Source organism: Oncorhynchus mykiss, chromosome 7 (assembly GCF_013265735.2).
Source record: "Oncorhynchus mykiss isolate Arlee chromosome 7, USDA_OmykA_1.1, whole genome shotgun sequence".
In the NCBI taxonomy this organism is placed as follows: Eukaryota; Metazoa; Chordata; class Actinopteri; order Salmoniformes; family Salmonidae; genus Oncorhynchus; species Oncorhynchus mykiss.
This window is the reverse complement of record NC_048571.1, coordinates 72917755-72939393: the sequence shown is the minus strand read 5'-3', so window position 1 is coordinate 72939393 and position 21639 is coordinate 72917755. Positions and strand designations below refer to the sequence as shown.

The following is a 21639-nucleotide window of genomic DNA, read 5'->3' as shown; positions in this document are numbered from 1 at the left end:
AGAATAGAAGAGGAGTGGGAGGCCCTGGTGCACAACTGAGCAAGACGACAAGTACATTAGTGTCTAGTTTGAGAAACAGACAAGTTCTCAACTGACAGCTTCATTAAATAGTACCCGCAAAACACCAGTCTCAACTTCAACAGTGAAGAGGCGACTCCGGGATGCTGGCCTTCTAAGCAGAGTTCCTCTGTCCAGTGTTCTTTTACCCATCTTAATCTTTTATTTTTATTGGCCAGTCTGAGATTTGGCTTTTTCTTTGCAACTCTGCCTAGAAGGCCAGCATCACGGAGTCGCCTCTTCACTGTTGACGTTGAGACTGATGTTTTGCGGGTAGTTATTCAATTCCATTCTGTTTCTCAAATATCCCCAATTTCTCTCACACACAGGTGTGCATGTGAGCGCACACACAAGCAATTCACAGAGATGCCATTTAGACAAATATATTTAGCTGCAGACACACATTAACACACACACACCGTATGCTCAGACAGTCACTCTTCCTCACATGTATGTAAAGGCATGAATCAGCCAGGTCGCAGCTTGCCAACTTGAGCACTACAGTAATCGCTTTCCATAATGAATGAGAAAAGCCACAGCCAACACACACACACAAATACACACAACTTCTCCCTCAACGTCAGCACGACAAAGAAGCTGATCGTGGACTACAGGAAACGGAGGGCTGAGCACACCCTCAATCACATCGACAGGGATTAAGTTGAGACGGTCGAGAGCTTCAAGTTCCTCGGTGTCCACATCACTAAGGACCTGTCATGATCCAAACACACCAACACAGTTGTGAAGAGGGCACGACAACACATCTTCCCCCTAAGGAGGCTGAAAAGATTTGGCATGAGCCCTCAGTTCTACAGCTGCAACATTGAGAGCATCTTGACTGGCTGTATCACCACTTGGTGTGGCAACTTCTCAGCATCGGACCGCAAGGTACTACAGAAGGTAGTATGTACGGCCCAGTACATCACTGGGGCCGAGCTCCCTGTCACCCAGGACCTCTATACCAGGCAGTGTCAGAGGAAGGGCTTAACATTTTTCAAAGATTCCAGCCACCCAAGTCAAAGCCTGTTCTCTCTGCCACCGCACGGCAAGCGGTACCGAAGCGCAAAGTCTGGGATCAAAAGGCTCCTGAACAGCTTCAACCCCAAGCCATCAAACTGCTGAGCAATTCATTAAATGGCTACTCAGACTTTCAGTTTTTCACTCCTATCTACAGGATCAAAAGTATGTGGACAGCTGCTCGTCGAACATCTCATTACAAAATCATGGGCATTAGTATGGAGTTGATCCTCCCTTTGCTGCTATAACAGCCTCCTCTCTTCTGGGAAGGCTTTCCACAAGATATTGCTGCGGGGACTTGCTTCCATTTAGCCACAAGGACATTAGTGAGGTTGGGCGACTAGACCTGGCTCACAGTCTGCGTTCCAATTCATCCCAAAGGTGTTCGATGGGGTCAAGGTCAAGACCTTGCTTTGTGCACGAGGGCATTGGCATGCTGAAACAGGAAAGGGCCTTCCCCAAACTGTTGCCACAAAGTTGGAAGCACAGAATCGTCTAGAATATCATTGTATGCTGTAGCGTTAAGATTTTCCTTCACTAAAACTAAGGGGCCTAGCCTGAACCATCAAAAACAGCCCCATACCATCATTCCTCCTCTACCAAACTTTACAGTTGACATCCAGGCAGGTAGAGTTCTCCTGGCATCCTGCCAAACCCAGATTAGTACGATGATACGATGGTGAAGCGTGATGCATCACTTCAGAGAACGGGTGTTCAATGATCCAGAGTCCAATGGCGGCTACATTTACACCACTCCAGCAGATGCCTGGCATTGCACATGGTGATCTTAGGCTTGTGTGCGGCTGCTCGGCCATGGAAACCCATCGAACAGGTCTTGTGCTGACGTTGCTGCCAGAGGAAGTTTGGAACTCAGTAGTGAGTGATACAACTGAGGACAGACAATTTTTACACGCTACGTGCTCCAGCACTCAGCGGTCCCATCCTGTGAGCTTGTGCGGCCTATCACTTTGTGGCTGAGCCGTTGTTGCTCCTAGACTTTTCCACTTCACAATAACAGCACTTACAGTTGACTGGGGCAGCCCTAACAGGGCATAAATTTGACAAACTGACCAGTCGGAAAGGTGGCATCCTATGACGGTACTATGTTGAAAGTCACTGAGCTCTTCAGTAAGGCCATTCTACTAACCGTGTTTGTCTATGGAGATTGCATGGCGGTGTGCTCAAGTTTATACACCAGTCAGCAACAGGTGTGGCTGAAATAGACAAATCCACTAATTTGAAGAGGTGTCCACGTACTTTTGTATATATAGTGTACATGTACATTGATTAAAGTACAATCACCTAATCTAACCTAAATGTACATACTACCTCAATCATTCACCCAACTACCTTGTACCCCAGTACACTGACTCGGTACCAGTGCTCCTTGTATACAGCCTGTATATAGCCTCGTTATTGTTATTTTATTGTGTATTTTGTTATTTTCTTTTTATCTATTTGATCATTTTATTTCTAACTGCATTGTTGGGAAAGTATACACTTGTTGTATTCGGCACTTGACAAATACAATTAGATTAGAAACACACAGAATGGAGACTGCAGATAGTCGTAGCAGTAGATTTCATACAGTGATGGTAAATTATCCATTATAAAAGAAGACAACATTATCTCACTTAGCTACAGCCTCGCTCTCTATCTCTGCTCCACGTGCTTATAGCGAACAGCACTTGAACCAGTAGTTTACCTCGGTAGAGGAACATGAGCGTCTCCCACAGGCACAGGCACAGCAGCGGGTCCTTTACCACCAGGCGTGATAGCCGTCCAGCCAGATGCCCATCAGGCCGCAACCCGTCCTCTTTGCCCAGACCCCCATCCCAGGTGGAGAGCAGTGATGGGGGTCCCCCGTCTCCCCGGCCGTCCCCCCGGCAAGCGCAACGCGAGATGGGCCTCTCCCTGGCCTTGGGCCCCAGCAACAGCTGTCTGAAGTAGGGGCTGACAGCACAGAGGACGGCGGCATGCCCCCAGCCCAGCTCCTTCCCAGAGTCCCCAGCGTAGAAGGCTACATCGGCAAACTGGACGCCGCGCTCCAACAGCCACTGTAGGTCCTGAGAGAAGCTGGACTCCTCCACTCGGATGGGGGGAAGACGTGCTGGATGGATGGATGGAGAGAGGGAGAGAAAGAGAGAGATTAGAGAGTTGGGCAAGGGGATGAGGGAAAAGCAGAGTATTAGGTGGAAGGTAAACAGAGACAGTGTTAAGGTAAATCAATGTCCTATTATAATCCTATTTATGCTTAATCCACGCTGCACCCCTGTGCACCTCATCACTTTTTTATTGCCACTCAGTTTTGGCCTGGTTTACAGGAAAGCTTCTCCAGGAATCAATGCACTTCATATTTAATGGATGTTGCACGACAGAGCGAGAGAGAGTTAAGTAGAGTTGGATGGGCCCCAGGCAAGCCAACCCATCCACCCACCTACTTTGGCAGTGCTGCCCGCTGTCAATCACCAAGTCAAAGTTCATCAGACATAGTGGCTAAATGGCAAGGCTGCTATATTTAGTATGTTTACTGTAGCTTATCCGTGTGCTCTGTACATGAACACAGATAGGTGTAGTATGTGTACTACACATTCACAGGAATGAAAGAATGAACAATATAGGGTGAGGGGCTGACTAACAGATCATTCTAAACTTTGATAAAGCAGTGAACATTTGTGTTCTATATTGAGAAAAGGAAGCAAATGTACACTCAGTTTGCTACAACCAAAATGTGATCATCTACTGAAGCTTAAGATACATCGACAAAGTTTCAACCAACATGATATGATCTTCGTCAGGTCACCTGTATAATGATGTATTTTCACTAACCTTCAGTCGAAGATCCCATTTGGGCAGGAAACTCCCTTCAGCTCCTCTGGCATGTTTGGATATGCGCAATTACTCTCTTTTCATAATTCCTAATTAATCTCATGAGCCTAAATAGTCCTGATATTCTCATCTCAGATCTCACAGACCTTGAATCTATGCAAAATAAATCCCCCAAAAGTAAGGTATCATTTAGATTGGTCCAGCTGTAGAAATGTTGTAATTTGACTATTCTGTGTCTACTATACATTTGGTTAAAACACCCAACTATGTAAGTGATTGGTTACAATGTAGTCACATACAGTCGGGTGAATATCAGAAGAAAAAATATATGTATAATTCAAAACATCTAGTAGCATGTTTATAACAACAGTAGCATGTGCAGGGAGAACAAGAACGGGTTGAGAATTAAACCCTGAGGAACACCACAAGTAAAGTTGATATAATAGAAAGGGTTGAGAATTATACCCTGAGGAACACCACAAGTAAAGTTGATATAACATACGCATAGAACTGATTTAAAGGTGACCTATTCTAGTATTACAGTCTCTCTCTCACCTGGTTGTTCCAGATGAGGGGGGCGGGGCTCATTCAGCTTGTTGCCACGCCTCTTTTCTGGACGGTCGTTGGCCTTCTGCTTCAAACATTGAATCATGAAGTACTCCAGCTGAATACATATACAAACACACCCTAGTGAGTATAAACATACACACCAAAATAAAATTGTAACACAATTAATTTTATAATCACACTGCATCCAGTCCCATTCTTATCTCCACTATGGCCAATAACATAATACTCTGCCATCTACATCAGGGATGAGGAAATTCAGTCCTCGGGGGCCGGAGTCGTGTGACACTGTTTCCCGACCCCTAGCAAACACAGCTAATTGCATTCTATACTGAAGATCATATGATTAGTTGATTAATGGAGTTAGCTGGGGCTGGGGTTAGGGTTACACCAGTCATAAATCACACCATCAAACAATGATCATTTCATAACTGGCAGATGCCGACACTCACCACACTGCCAAAGTAGCGGCTCACAAAGACATGGTTGAGGGAGGGTAACTCCAGATAAGTGGCCCCCAGGTCCCTAGAGAGCTGCAGGCCCTCGCTGTGTGGGACACAGCTGCTCCAGTCTGATGCACATAGGGGGCATGTGCAGGGGGGGCCCTCATCTAGACAGTGAGAGGACAGGAGAGGTGAGTGAGACAGGATGAAATGTACCTCTAAATGTCCACCACATGAGGCTGCTGAGGGGAGAACAGCTCATAATAATGGCCGGAACAAAGTGCCGGAACAAAGTGAATGGAATAACATCAAACACATGGAAACTATGTGTTAGATGAAATTTGATACCATTTCACAAATTCCGCTCCAGCCATTACTACAAGCCCGTCCTCCCCAATTAAGGTGCCACCAACTTCCTGGGATGTACACACACTCAGTGCTCAAAAACACGGTACCACCCACAAAACCGCCTGCAGAAAATCTCACGATTATATTTTATCCATCATAGATATAAGCACATACTGACATTCAGATGGATTTACAATTTACAATAGGCATACCCTGCATATACATAATTCAGCCTACATGCAGAGAGACAAAGTCAGAGCGAGAATATAAAGGAAAAAATTACACATCTATCAGCATCCTAAATGTGTACTTGTAACCACAGCAGTGTTCTAGAATATTGGACCGTTCATACTTTTCAAATTCTCAGTGGGGTGTAGCAATTTCTCCAACAGTCACCCCATTCAAATTAATAGAGGACACGTACGCAGAGCCGCGTTGGTTGGGATTTTTGGGGAGGGGTGCGTTTTGGGCTTTTGCGTCCCTTGCGGATGGTGGACTCAGAGCCACGCGGCTATGTCACAATGGGAAGCCGGATTATCGCATCTCTGCGTCTGTGGACTCTGGATTACATTTAAGAGGGAAATGTAGGGAGAAGTAAAAAGACGTGGTGAAGGAGCCAGAGAGCGAGACATAGTGGGGCGGTCTGCTCAGTGCCAAATGCAAGGAATAAATCACTGCTAATAAAACTGCAGGCATAGAGTGAAAGGTAGACACTGTCTGTTGTGCGTTTGTGTGTGTGTGTGTGTGTGTGTGTGCGTGTGTGCTGCAATGATTTTGCCCTAAGTCACCTAACCAAGGCAACAGGAAACAACTGCATGCAGCTGTCATCCGCCACATTCATTTGGGGATAGCTTTAGCACAGACAATAAAGCAGCGACAAAACAATACAAAAACAGGGTGTCAGATCCACCACCATCCCACAAGCCCCCTCTCTCACCACCAAAGAGTTATCAAATACTATTATCATCTTGCAATGAAGCTCTGGCAAGATCTTAAAACATCTCACCAAGCTAAAAATAACCCATCATGAATGTGGCGTATTCATTTACACCACTGAAATAAAAAAGATGGGGACACAGAAGCATAGACATTAAAGTGGGCATGATGGTTAATACTTTGCTAGTTTAACACCACTGACCTGGGTAATACCAGGTGTCACTGTACCACTCAATGTGTGTGTGTCAGGGTTTGGACTTTGCCTACTTCTTTCTTGCACCAGATTATGCTTGGTTTGTTTGTTGTTTAAACCACGAAGACACATTACTTAGATACAAAAGCCTGAAGGCTGTTTGAGATTTAATCATAAAATGAGAATCATCCTCTTAACTGAAAAGACAAATCCACTCCTTCAGCCATTTCCTCTGCTCCTACAGTATGTAATGTAGCCATATTTTCAAAATACACAAAATGCTATAGATTATATTTTTGGATGATATTAGTTTAGTTTCAGTTTATTGCATCGTAACAGAGTTATGTCAGATGGCATTAACATGGTTGGAAGCAATAACCTATTATGACTGGTGTGAGAGGCCTCATATCCAGTCAATGTCGTGTTTCTAAAAGTGCTGTGAGGGAACCATTGACTGCAATGGATTGTAAGACTGCTGAACAAAACTTCCCCACTTGACTCATTATACAAAATGTCATCTTTATTTAACCAGGCAGGTTAATAAAGACAATGGCAACCTGGCATGTGGTAAGTACATGGCAGTGGAGGATCCTCAGATGAGGAAGGGGAGGACCATCCTCCTCAGTGAATTTAATAAAAATAAACATGTTAAAACATTTAAAAACTTTTTAGATAAAACTATACTAAATATAATCACGTCACCAAATAATAGATTAAAACACACTATTTTCCAAATAAGGTCTGCAGTAGCCTCAACAGCCCTCTACAGGGTAGCACCATGGTGTAGCCGGAGGACAGATAGCTTCTGTCCTCCTCTGAGTGCATTGACTTCAATACAAAACCTAGGAGGCTCACGGTTCTCACACCCTGCCATGGACTTACACTGTAATTATGATAACTTCCGGAGGACATCCTCCAACCTATCAGAGCTCTTGCAGCATGAACTGACATGTTGTCCACCCAATCAAAGGATCAGGGAATTAATCTAGTACTGAAAGCATAAACTACAGCCAACTAGCACTGCAGTGCATTAAATGTGGTGAGTAGTTGACTCAAAGGGAGAAAAATAAAATAGTTGTGCAGTTTTTAACATTGATTTATTCCTAAATGAAGGAGAAGCAAGAGAGAGAGAGTGTGTCACTTTTTCAGTTTCACTCCCAAAAGATAGAATTTGTAGATAGTTGACCCTCTTTCTGGGACTCACCCACAAACAGGACCAAGCCTGGCCTGCTGAGGAGTGACGGACTCCATCCTAGCTGGAGGGGTGCTCTCATCTTATCTACCAACATAGACAGGGCTCTAACTCCTCTAATCCTGCTAGCTAATTTAGCCTACAAAAACACCCTGCTCAAACAGAGGGATGCTATGTTAGCTAGCTGGCTATGACTATCCAACACAACACTGGAACTGTTCCAAGTCAAGGTAAGCTTTTGGTTTAACAAATTTATTGCCACCGGGGCCTGCCGGTGTAACTGGTTACTGACTGTACACTGTAACGTTACTGCATGATTGTAGTGAGTTCACTTACGTGTTAGTTCTATTAGCCTAGCTGACTATGACGTTACTTTAGCTAATATGGTGACAACGACAACTTGCAGACTTGTTTACATGTTGCTGTGCATTTTGTTGCCAACCTTACTTTGCTACCTGACAACTTTACGGTTTTTACTTTTTAATTACCGTTTATATTTTGGGTTTTTCCCTCACTCAACTTTTTTTAATTCAACTTTTTCACTCCGGACGCTTTATCTGGATGTGGTTCGTCAAGACCTCCAACAGCCGAAGCTAAGTAGTAACATTAACATGATGCCTTCTAATCGCAGTCGCTGTACTCATAATATACAGGAGAACGATCGCCTTACGGCGAGGATAGCTGTGCTACAAGCCCAGCTTCAGACGCAATTGTTAGGCAAGGGTCATTTCAGTGTAGGAAAGGATGAAACAGCTTCTGTGCCACCAGTAAGTACAGATAGTAACGTTAGTATAACTCCCATCGCACGGTCCCCGCAGCCGGACAACTTTCTCATGGTTTCTGGAGAGAAATGCTGTAGGAATGCTCAACCGGTGTCGTTCATTCAGCCGTCAGAAACTTTCAACCGGTTTTCCCCATTAAGCAGCGAGTCGGAGTCAGAGGCCGAGCCTTCTCTTGTCTCTACTCCTCCCGTTACGGGGTCTGAGACGCCGAAGCTTCCCACCATTAGCTCTGACAAATTGAAAACCCTAGTCATTGGCGACTCCATTACCCGCAGTATTAGACTTAAAACGAATCATCCAGCGATCATACGCTGTTTACCAGGGGGCAGGGCTACCGACGTTAAGGCTAATCTGAAGATGGTGCTGGCTAAAGCTAAAACTGCCGAGATATTGTTATCCACGTCGGCTCCAACGATGTTAGGATGAAACAGTCAGAGGTCACCAAGTGCAACATAGCTTCAGGGTGTAAATCAGCTAAAAAGATGTGTCGGCATCAAGTAATTGTCTCTGGACCCCTCCCAGTTAGGGGGAGTGATGAGCTCTACAGCAGAGTCTCACAACTCAATCGCTGGTTGAAAACTGTTTTCTGCCCCTCCCAAAAGATAGAATTTGTAGATAATTGGCCCTCTTTCTGGGACTCACCCACAAACAGGACCAAGCCTGGCCTGCTGAGGAGTGACGGACTCCATCCTAGCTGGAGGGGTGCTCTCATTTTATCTACCAACATAGACAGGGCTCTAACTCCTCTAGCTCCACAATTAAATAGGGTGCAGGCCAGGCAGCAGGCTGTTAGCCAGCCTGCCAGCTTAGTGGAGTCTGCCACTAGCACAGTCAGTGTAGTCAGCTCAGCTATCCCCATTGAGACCGTGTCTGTGCCTCGACCTGGGTTGGGCAAAACTAAACATGGCGGTGTTCGCCCTAGCAATCTCATTAGGATATAGACCTCCTCCATTTCTGTCATTATTGAAAGAGATCGTGATACCTCACATCTCAAAATAGGCAATTAGGCAATTATAGACAATGAAATAATCACTTATCATAATCTTGATGTGATTGGCCTGACTGAAACATGGCTTAAACCGGATTAATTTACTGTGTTAAATGAGGCCTCACCTCCTGGTTACACTAGTGACCATATCCCCCGTGCATCCCGCAAAGGCGGAGGTGTTGCTAACATTTACTATAGCAAATTTCAATTTACAAAAAAAAAAAATCATGTTTTCGTCTTTTGAGCTTCTAGTCATGAAATCTATGCAGCCTACTCGATCACTTTTTTATAGCTACTGTTTACAGGCCTCCTGGACCATATACAGCTTTCCTCATTGAGTTCCCTGAATTCCTATCGGACCTTGTAGTCATAGCAGATAATATTCCAATTTTTGGTGACTTTAATATTCACATGGAAAAATCCACAGACCCTCTCCACAGACCCTCTCCAAAAGGCATCGACTCAGTGGGTTTTGTCCAACATGTCTCTGGACCCACTCACTGTCACAGTCATACGCTGGACCTAGTTTTGTCCCATGGAATAAATGTTGTGGATCTTAATGTTTTTGCTCATAATCCTGGACTATCGGACCACCATTTTATTATGTTTGCAATTGCAACAAATAATCTGCTCAGACCCCAACCAAGGATCATCAAAAGTCGTGCTATAAATTCACAGACAACACAAAGATTCCTTGATGTCCTTCCAGATTCCCTCTGTCTACCCAAGGACGCCAGAGGACAAAAATCAGTTAACCACCTAACTGAGGAACTCAATTTAACCTTGCGCAATATCCTAGATGCAGTTGCACCCCTAAAAACTAAAAACATTTCTCATAAGAAACTAGCTCCCTGGTACACAGAAAATACCCGAGCTCTGAAGCAAGCTTCCAGAAAATTGGAACGGCAATGGCGCCACACCAAACTGGAAGTCTTCCGACTAGCTTGGAAAGACAGTACCGTGCAGTACCGAAGAGCCCTTACTGCTGCTCGATCATCCTATTTTTCTAACTTAATTGAGGAAAATAAGAACAATCCGAAATTCCTTTTTGATACTGTCGCAAAGCTAACTAAAAAGCAGCATTCCCCAAGAGAGAATGGCTTTCACTTCAGCAGTAATAAATTCATGAACTTCTTTGAGGAAAAGTTCATGATTATTAGAAAGCAAATTACAGACTCCTCTTTAAATCTGTGTATTCCTTCAAAGCTCAGTTGTCCTGAGTCTACACAACTCTGCCAGGACCTAGGATCAAGAGAGACACTCAAGTGTTTTAGTACTATATCTCTTGACACAATGATGAAAATAATCATGGCCTCTAAATCTTCAAGCTGCATACTGGACCCTATTCCAACTAAACTACTGAAAGAGCTGCGTCCTGTGCTTGGCCCTCCTATGTTGAACATAATAAACGGCTCTCTATCCACAAGATGTGTACCAAACTCACTAAAAGTGGCAGTAATAAAGCCTCTCTTGAAAAAGCCAAACCTTGACCCAGAAAATATCAAAAACTATCGACCTATATCGAATCTTCCATTCCTCTCAAAAATTTTAGAAAAGGCTGTTGCGCAGCAACTCACTGCCTTCCTGAAGACAAACAATGTATACAAAATGCTTCAGTCTGGTTTTAGACCCCATCATAGCACTGAGACTGCACTTGTGAAGGTGGTAAATGACCTTTTAATGGCATCAGACCGAGGCTCTGCATCTGTCCTCGTGCTCCTAGACCTTAGTGTTGCTTTTGATACCATCGATTACCACATTCTTTTGGAGAGATTGGAAACCCAAATTGGTCTACACGGACAAGTTCTGGCCTGGTTTAGATCTTATCTGTCGGAATGATATCAGTTTGTCTCTGTGAATGGTTTGTCCTCTGACAAATCAACTGTACATTTTGGTGTTCCTCAAGGTTCCGTTTTAGGACCACCATTATTTTCAATATATATTTTACCTCTTGGGGATGCCATTCGAAAACATAATGTTAACTTTCACTGCTATGCAGATGACACACAGCTGTACATTTCAATGAAACATGGTGAAGCCCCAAAATTGTCCTTGCTAGAAGCCTGTGTTTCAGACATAAGGAAGTGGATGGCTGCAAACTTCCTATTTCTAAACTCGGACAAAACAGAGATGCTTGTTCTAGGTCCCAAGAAACAAAGAGATCTTCTGTTGATACTGACAATTAATCTTAATGGTTGTACAGTCGTCTTAAATAAAACTGTGAAGGACCTCGGCGTTACTCTGATCTCTCTTTTGACGAACATATCAAGACTGTTTAAAGGACAGCTTTTTCCATCTACCAAACGTTGCAAAAATCAGAAACTTTCTGTCCAAAAATGATGCAGAAAAATGTATCCATGCTTTTGTTACTTCTAGGTTAGACTACTGCAATGCTCTACTTTCCGGCTACCCGGATAAAGCACTAAATAAACTTCAGTTAGTGCTAAATACGGCTGCTAGAATCCTGACTAGAGCCAAAAAAAATATCATATTACTCCAGTGCTAGCGTCCCTACACTGGCTTCCTGTCAAGGCAAGGGCTGATTTCAAGGTTTTACTGCTAACCTACAAATCATTACATGGGCTTGCTCCTACCTATTTCTCTGATTTGGTCCTGCTGTACATACCTACACGTACGCTATGGTCACAAGATGCAGGCCTCCTAATTGTCCCTAGAATTTCTACGCAAACAGCTGGAGGCAGGGCTTTCTGCTATAGAGCTCCATTTTTATGGAATGGTCTGCCTATCCATGTGAGAGACGCAAACTCGGTCTCAACCTTTAAGTCTTTACTGAAGACTCATCTCTTCAGTGGGTCATATGATTGCGTGTAGTCTGGTCCAGGAGTGTGAAGGTGAACGGAAAGGCTCTGGAGCAACGAACCACCCTTGCTGTCTCTGCCTGGCCGGTTCCCCTCTTTCCACTGGGATTCTCTGCCTCTAACCCTATTACAGGGGCTGAGTCACTGACTTACTGGTGCTCTTTCATGCCGTCCCTAGGAGGGGTGCGTCACTTGAGTGGGTTGAGTCACTGACGTGATCTTCCTGTCTGGGTTGGCGCCCCCCCTTGGGTTGTGCCGTGGCGGAGATCTTTGTGGGCTATACTCGGCCTTGTCTCAGGATGGTAAGTTGGTGGTTGAAGATATCCCTCTAGTGGTGTGGGGGCTGTGCTTTGGCAAAGTGGGTGGGGTTATATCCTTCCTGTTTGGCCCTGTCCGGGGGTATCATCGGATGGGGCCACAGTGTCTCCTGACCCCTCCTGTCTCAGCCGCCAGTATTTATGCTGCAGTAGTTTGTGTCGGGGGTCTAGGGTCAGTTTGTTATATCTGGAGTACTTATCCTGTCTTATCTGGTGTCCTGTGTAAATTTAAGTATGCTCACTCTAATTCTTTCTCTCTGAGGATGCCTCAGGACTACCTGGCATGATGACTCCTTGCTGTCCCCAGTCCAACTGGCCGTGCTGCTGCTCCAGTTTCAACTGTTCTGCCTGCGGCTATGGAATCCTGACCTGTTCACCGGACGTGCTACCTGTCCCAGACCTATTATTTGACCATGCTGGTAATTTATGAACATTTGAACATCTTGGCCATGTTCTGTTATAATCTCCACCCGGCACAGCCAGAAGAGGAATGGCCACCCCTCATAGCCTGGTTCCTCTCTAGGTTTCTTCCTAGGTTTTGGCCTTTCTAGGGAGTTTTTCCTAGCCAACCTGCTTCAACACCTGCATTGCTTGCTGTTTGGGTTTTTTGGCTGGGTTTCTGTACAGCACTTTGAGATATCAGCTGATGTACGAAGGGCTATATAAATACATTTTATTTGATCTAGGCTGTGTGTAGCAGGTTTTGCTTGGAAAGGTTTTTTCGCCTGGTCCCATAAAGCTGATGTGTTGTGCATTGAAGTCCACAGGCGATGGAAAGAGGTGAAAGGAGGAGAGTGCATAATGTAGACGCAAGAATGGATACAATGTGGATTCTATGAAACTGAACTGTGTGTGCGTGTGATCAGGGGTGTATTCATTCCACCAATTCTGTTGAAAAACGTTTCTTCAACAGAAGCAAACGGCACAAAACGGGGATAAACATACCTGAATTTCTCCAATAGAAACTCTTGTTTGCAACTGTAGGGCTAATGATTACACCCTAGATTAGCTAGATGAAGGCAAGAGTGTGCAAGGCGGTATTGAATGTCCCTGTCTGTCCATGTTTCACGGTTTGTCACCTCAAATGTGTCTCTCAACCTGTGTGGAACTACGTTGAAAACTTTCATTCATAGGCTAGGTTGTAGCAACCTCATGATGTGTATAGGGAATATTTGATGTAGTGTAGTAGCCTAAACCTATCGCTGTTACATTTAACTGGGTGAATGGAATATAAATGACAGTCATCCAATATGCTGTAATAGACATAAGGCCATGCTCATAAAAAATGTAAAAATTCCTCCCTCATCTGAAACGGCACTGACCGTCACTGGTACACGGCAATACAAAATATAGCACAAGAACACAACAGGACAAAATGGTGTTGTGGTCGAGGATAGACCAATGTTATCTCACCGTTTAGGCGGGCGCCCACAGCAACCAGAATAACAGGCATGCCCCAGTGGTGTAGGAGGGGGCGAAGTCTAGGGGCGTATCCGTTGCGCACTTGCTGGAAGGCCAGCTTGTCGTTGACCGAGTACTTGATAACCAGGATGTCAGCCTGTTCTAGAACGCTCCGCACGCCGGCCCAGTCACTGTCCAACAGATCCTGTCCACACACACACCAATCTCATTAGTCATGCATGAACATTATAAGGGCCATTTCCAGGACCCATCCTGGACTAAAAAGAAATGCAAATTGAGACTTGCAATCAGTCTCCATCAGACCTGGGTTCAAATATTTTGGAAATAATTTAAATTTCCTTAGTTGTGCTTGATTCAGCTTGCCTGTCTTAAAGGAACCAATAGAGTGGCTTCAAAAAATTATACCCCACCCATCTGATACTCCAGGCAGGCTAAAGCCAACGCCCACATATTTAAGAGATTTCAAATAGAATTTGAACCCAGGTCTGGCCTAAACCAAACAGGCCCCAAAGGTTTTATACCGGAAAAAGATTTAAAATAGTAACAGTAGCTGTGGTATGCTTAATTACATGCTATCTCATCTACGCCCTCAGAGAAGAAGTGGTTAGATTTGTTCCGCTGCCTCTGCTAAAAACGGTTTTGGAATTCAAAATGCGGTCACATCTCAAGAGCACGCGTCACAATCAAGCCAGCCGGGTAAACAAACATCAACAGTGGCTGGCAGAATGACTCACTAACTCCTTTATGATGACAATGGTCTTGTGATAAAACAAAGGCCTTTCTTCCCTGCCTGCTTATTGGACTGGCTTGGCTTGGCCCCTGATAACCTCCGTCTGTCTCCACTAATCAAATCTATCCTGAAAGGGAAAAGATTAGCCACCGTTGTGGAGAAGACAAAGCTCTCCCTATTTCCAGCCATTCTACACATTTTGTCATGGGATGCAGAGAAAATGTTGCAGTTTTAAAACATTTTCTTGCAATTCTATACATTTTACCATGTCTAACGTGTACTCGTGATATTTGAGTGACTTGAACATTACTACAAAATATATGGGCTAAAAAACCTAGCTACAAAACATAGCTGACAATGCCTAGTTGATCTGGACATTTTTGACAAGTTATAAATAGCTCTCTAGGTGCTTCATTCTATAGCTAGAGGACTCCTGATATCTCTAGGATACATCTCCAGGAGTGATAAGTATATTTTTTGTCTTTATCTGTTGTTGTTTAGTACTGTATTTTTGTTTGCAAGGGCCAACTACTTTAAGTGCTGCCTGACTTCATAGTAGCCTACTTGGTGTGTGAACTGCTGACCGCTCATAACATCAACCAGGAATAAGGTGCAGGGCAATTTGTGACTTGTTTTGGTAATCAGTTGCTGTATTGGAGGGGGAGTGGTTTCTCCTCTCCTAGGCAATCATCAATTAATACTGGGAGCTTTGCTCTTCACCTCTGCTAGATAATTAGCAATTAGTGTTAGTACTTCAGTCTCCCCTGGTTGCTCAGCAGCAGCTGTAAGACCGTCTGAAAAACAAAGACTGCTCTGTGAAGTTATTCAAGGAAGGAAAGAGAGGAAGGCTCCACACCACTCTCTCACTTATCTTGCCTACTCCCTAGTTACACTACATGACAAAAAGTATGTGGACACCTGCTCGTCGAACATCTCATTCCAAAATCATGGGCCTTAATATGGAGGCATGGCTGAGTCAAATAGGAATCCTGACTTAATGAAGTGGTGATTAAAGAGCTCAGCCATGTGCTTTTTGTCAGTAACAGCCACATCATCAACATTAAGGGACATGGGCAGCTGTGAGGAGGAGGGTTTATTATCCAGGTCATTAACCGTTTTCAAGAACTTCTTGAGGTTAGACTCACAGAGAGAGAACTGCTCCTTCAAGTAACTAACTTTGGCCTTCCGTATAGCCTGAGTGCACTTATTTCTAATTTGCCTGAACGATAGTCAGTCAGCCTGAGTATGCATGCACCGAACCTTTCACCAAATGCAATTCTTGAAGTGGAGAACTCTGCAAAATCACGGTTTAACTAGTTTTTAATTCTCATTTTCTTTATGGTGGCGTATTTGTTAACAATACCACTGAAAATATCAAATGCCATTGTCAGTAACAACCTCTCTACTGCCAATGTTTGTCTATGGAGATTGCATTGTTGTGTGCTAAACTTTATACCCGTCAGCATTGTTTGTGGCTGAAATAGTTGAATCCACTAATTTGAAGGGTGTCCAAATACTTTTGTATATATAGTGTATTTTCTGATGATTTCCTTTGGTTCTTTTGTAGCTTTGTCAACTGTATGTGTTTTCTCTATACCCTGTTTGCTCCTCTCCCTGCAGGCTTTACAGACACTCCCCAGCCCTTGGCTGCAACCCTTCAATACTGAAAGTGGAGTGAAGACAATAACACATAACACAATAACACATATGGCATCATGTAGTAACCAAAAAAGTGTTAAACAAATATATTTTATGGGGCACTCTGTTCACAGCGTTGACATCAGCACACCGCTCACCCCCACACAACGCCATACACGTGGTCTGCGGTTGTGAGCCGAGCTGGATGTACTGACAAGTTCTCTAAAACAACGTTGGAGGCGGTTTATGGTAGAGAAAATTACATTAATTTCTCTGGCAACAGCTCTGGTGGACATTCCTGCAGTCAGCATGCCAATTGCACACTCCCTCAAAACATCTGTGGCATTGTGTTGTGTGACAAAACTGCACATTTTGTGCACCTGTGTAATGATCATTCTGTTTAATCAGCTTCTTGATATGCCACACCTGTCAGGTGGATGGATTATCTTGGCAAAGGAGAAATGCTCACTAACAAGGATGTAAACAAATGTATGCACAACCTATGAGAGAAATAAGCTTTTTGTGCATATGGGACATTTCTGGGGTCTTTTATTTCACCTCATGAAACATGGGACCAACACTTTACATGTTGCGTTTATATTTTTGTTCCGTGTCATTTAGTGTAGCCTATGCGCACAACCCATGTGAAATTCCAGGTCTCTGGCCGTATTTGGAACTGCCGATCTGCAGTCAAGAACACAGAGTTCATCTCAGCCTATGCTACCCAGTCCCTTGACTTTTTTGCCCTGACAGAACCCCAGAGAACAATGCTACTCCAGCTGCTCTCTCTTCATCTGACTACGTTTTCTCTCATAGACCAAGAGCATCAGGTCGTCGCGGTGGTGGCACAGGGCTACTAATTTGTCCTAAGTGGAGATTTTGTCTTTTCTTCCTCTTTTACCTGTCAATCTACTCATTTGAATTCCATACTGTCACTTGTCTACTCAAGCATAACATTGTTATCATCTATCGCCCATCAGGTGCCCTTGGAGAGTCCCTCAATGAGCTTGACACCTTGATAAGCTAATTTCCTGACGATGGCTCACCACTCTTCGTACTTGGAGACTTCAACCTCCTGACATTTCCAGATCTCTCTATTCCCCTCCTTACCTCTTTTGACCTCACCCTTTCCCAGTCCCCTCCAATTCACAAGGCAGGCAATACGCTTGACCTCATCTTTACTAGAGTCTGTTCTCCTACTAATGTCACTGCAACCCCCTTCCAGGTCTCTGATCACTACTTTCTTTCCATTTCTGTCTCCCTTTCTCCAACCCTAGCCACTCAGCCCCTACCCAGATGGTCATGCGCCGTCGTAATCTTCGCTCTCTATCTCCCACTACTCTCTACTCTTCTATCATCTCTCCCTTCTGCTAAATCCTTCTCCCTCCTTTCTCCGGATTCTGTCTCTTCAACCGTACTCTCCTCCCTTTCTGCATCCTATGAGTGACTCGCACTGCCCCCTTTCCTCAAGGCCGGCTTGGCCCTCCCCTCCTGCTCCATGGCTGAGTGACTCATTGCGAACTTACAGAACAAGGCTGCGGGCATCTGAGCGAAAATGGAGGTAAACTAAACTTCCGGAGGACCTATCATCTTTTCACTTCCTCCTCTCTACCTTCTCTTCCTCTGTATCTGCTGCTAAAGCCACTTTCTATCACTCTAAATGTCAAGGTTCTTCCTCTAACCCTAGGAAACTATTTTCCACCTTCTCAAACCTTCTTAATCCTCCACCCCCCCCCCCTTCCTCCCTCTCTGAGGACAACTTTATCAACCACTTTGAAAAAAAGGTTGACGACATCTGCTCCTCATTCACTCAGCCTATTGAGTCCACAGGTCCCACTGACACAGAACTACCGTACGCCTTGACTTCTTTCTGCCCTCTCTCTCCAGACAAAATCCTATGACTAGTGAGGTCTGGCCGCCCAACAACCTGCCAGATTGACCCCATCCCCTCCTCCCTTCTCCAAACCATCTCTGGAGATCTTCTCACTTCCCTCATCAACTCATCCCTGACCACTGGCTGCATCCCCTCTCATTTCAAAATGGACCATGTCTCTCTCCTCTTCAAGGAACCAACACTCGACTCATCTGACGTCAGAAACTATAGACCTGTATCCCTTATTTATTTTTTTACTTTATTTTATTTTATTTTACTTTATAAACATACAATATACTTGCAGTGAAGCCCCTCAACAACTACACCACAGCAGTCATCCAACAGACTCCCATTTAGAGTGACACACAGAAGCATCCAGGGTCAATGCCCTGCTCAAGGGCACATTGACAGTTCTCCCACCAGGCCACAAAACTTGAGCCCAAACCCTCCAAGATCCCCCCACAGTTCCCCAATAGATGTCCCTCAACCATCCGAGACCCCTCCCACAGTCCCCCCCCCAAGAAGAAAATAAATAAAATAAATTCCATTCCCCACCCCAAGAACCCCTCAATGCACCAACAACCAAGAAAATTAACCAAAGAGAAAAAGAAAACGGCAGAAGAAAAACAGCAATCAACAATGCAAAAACATAAATATAAACAAAGGACATCAAGGACAACTAAAATCATAACAGCGATGCCAACTGTATATGTTTGAATGCATGTCTGGCACTATTACATGTGTGTGTGTGTTCGTGTATGTGTGTATTTGAATGAGAGTGTGTGTATATGCATGTGTACAAACACCTGCACGGCATCAGCCTCAGGCAAACCGGCATTAGCTGTTAAAACAATGCCCCTCAATGTCATTCAAGCTTACTTTTTACTATGTTTTATTTTGACTTTATTTTTGACTTTTATCTTTCACCATCATTCACAGCAACTCCACTCCCACTTGTCTCTAATTCCACCCACATCCCAACCCTCAGCCCATCCCACCTATCTCTGCTGGCCACCCTCTTCGGATTTCTACGGAACATATCTTCCAACTGTGCTGTGATGTTTAACGTACAATTTCAATCTAATTGAATAGAATTCAGAGTTGTTGAAGATAAATAATTTGACTAAGAGTATTAGTATATTAGTAATTGACTGACCCAGTCTCTCCAGATCTCCTAACAGTACTATTTCTAGGGTCAATTTTAGATCAATGCTATGCATTTTCAGCCATTCCTGAACCTGAGACCAGAAACAGGCTACTTGAGGGCAATACCAACATAAATGGTCTATTGATTCTGTATTCTCAAAACAAAATCTGCAGAGCTTCGAGGATTTTATGCCCCAAATATTCAACATGCTGAAAAGCATGAAGTCTTGAATCTTGTGTCGTTTTATATATCAACTCATACATAAGTACCATAGAATCGGTACATCAAAAATCTCTTCCCAACTACTTTGCAATTTGTATTGCACAGTTGTCAACATCGTGGTCATCAAATGAAACTGGTATACTTTCCTATTTATGCCAGTTTTATTCCTTTGCCAGTTTTGATCCTTTATATTGGGCAGACAAACCAGTTCCCTACCTCCTCCTGCCTCCTCCATTTTGGGGGTAATGCTGTAATCAATTGGTTGTACTCTTGGATTGAGCAGACCTTCCCATACAATTCTGATAACTCCATGAAGGACATAACTCTACCATTCCAATATACAATATAATTTAAGAACAAAATACCTTTTCAAACATCTTTCTCATAAATACAGGTATTTTATCAACCAGCACATTTGAGTTCATCTATAATATTTGTTGTAATATTTGTTCTATCTTTTCAGGGGGATGAAATTTAAATTGTTGCCAGCTCTGCAATGCTTGTTTGAAAAAGAGAGAAAATGAGACATGGTAATCTGCAAAGGCAATTTTTAAACAATGGATTAATTTTTCTTTGTAATCTACTTGAGAACCATTTAGGGTTCAAGTAAAACATTTGAATAAGTGAAGCTTATAGAGAGAGGTGTAGTGCTTTTCTATGTAATCATCTCAACCCACCCAATTCCTATTCATTATATAGATAGGCATGCTTTATCCTGTATCCCTTCTTTTTTTTCTTTCCAAAACACTTGAGCGTGCTGTCTCTGATCAACACTCTCATCATCTCTCTCAGAACAATCTTCTTGAACCTAACCAGTCAGGCACGATCTTCTTGAACCTAACCAGTCAGGCTTCAAGACGGGTCACTCAACCGAGACTGGTCGATTCTGTGTCACGGAGGCTCTCCACACGGCCAAAGCTGACTCTCTCTCTTCTGTTCTCATCCTCCTAGATCTATCCACTGCCTTCGAGAACCATGAACCATCAGATCCTCCTCTCCACCTTCTCAGGGCTGGGCGTCTCAGGCTCTGCACACTCTTCGATTGCATCCTACCTGGCAGGCCACTCCTACCAGGTGATGTGGAGAGGATCTATGTCTGCACCACGTATTCTCATTACTGGTGTCCCCCAGGGCTCAGTTCTATGACCTCTTCTTTTTATACACCAAGTCACTCGGCTTTGTCATATCTTCACATGGTCTCTCCTAACACTGCTATGCGGATGACACTCAACTACTCCCCCCCCCCCCCCGACACCCGGGTGGCAACATGCATCTCTGCGTGCCTGGCAGGTATCTCAGCTTGGGTGTCAGCCCACCACCTCAAGCTCAACCTTCACAAAACCAAGCATCTCTTCCTTCCAGGGAAGGCCTGCCCGCTCAAAGACCTCTCCATCATGGTTGACAACTCCCCAGTGTCGCCCTCCCAGAGTGCAAAGAACCTTGGCGTTACCCTGGACAACACCCTGTAATTCTCTGCAAACATCAAAGCAGTGACTCGCTCCTGCAGGTTCATGCTCTACAACATCTGTAGAGTATGAAGCGGTGCAGGTCCTAATCCAGGTACTTGTCATCTCCAGTCTGGACTTCTGCCAACTTACTGTTGGCTGGGCTCCCTGCTTGTGCATCAAACCCCTGCAATGTATCCAGAACACAGCAGCCTGCCTGCTTTTCAACCTTCCCAAGTTCTCCCATGTCACCCCGCTCCTCCGCACACTCCACTGGCTACCAGTCGAAGCTCACATCCAATACAAGACTATGGTGTTTGCCTACGGAGCAGCCAGGGGAACTGCTCCTACACCCTCAAACTCAATATCCCAACCCAAGCAACACGTTCTGCGACCTCTGGTCTCTTGGCCCTCCCACCCCTACGGGAGGGCAGCTCCCACTCAGCCCAGTCCAAGCTCTTCTCTATCCTGGCACCCCAATGGTGGAACCAGCTTCCCCCTGAAGCTAGGACAGCAGATTCCCATCTTCCAAAAGCACCTGAAACCCTAACTCTTCAAAGAGTTTCTTAAATAATTAATCCCCTTTCTCACCTCAACCACCTCAACCACCCCCACTTATTTTTTTTCCTAAACCAACACTTGCACTTCACTCTACCCCCACATTCTAGCTGGGA

At 44.4% G+C, this 21639-nt stretch overlaps 1 protein-coding gene across 6 annotated transcripts in view; it reads right to left on the bottom strand.

Annotated features, from left to right (window-relative positions):
- Positions 1 to 21639, bottom strand: part of rhobtb3 (Rho related BTB domain containing 3) — a 33484-nt gene that overhangs the window by 10000 nt on the left and 1845 nt on the right. For all 6 annotated transcript variants that reach the window (XR_002474257.2, XR_005052661.1, XR_005052662.1 and 3 more), the window contains exons 3-6: positions 13902 to 14094; positions 4923 to 5080; positions 4459 to 4567; positions 2780 to 3184 (exon numbers count right to left, since the gene is read on the bottom strand). Coding sequence is in view for 2 of the 6 variants with exons in the window: in XM_021610541.2 (XP_021466216.1) it covers positions 2780 to 3184; positions 4459 to 4567; positions 4923 to 5080; positions 13902 to 14094 (865 nt within the window). In the remaining 4 variants the exon portion in view is untranslated. The remainder of the gene's footprint in view (positions 1 to 2779; positions 3185 to 4458; positions 4568 to 4922; positions 5081 to 13901; positions 14095 to 21639) is intronic.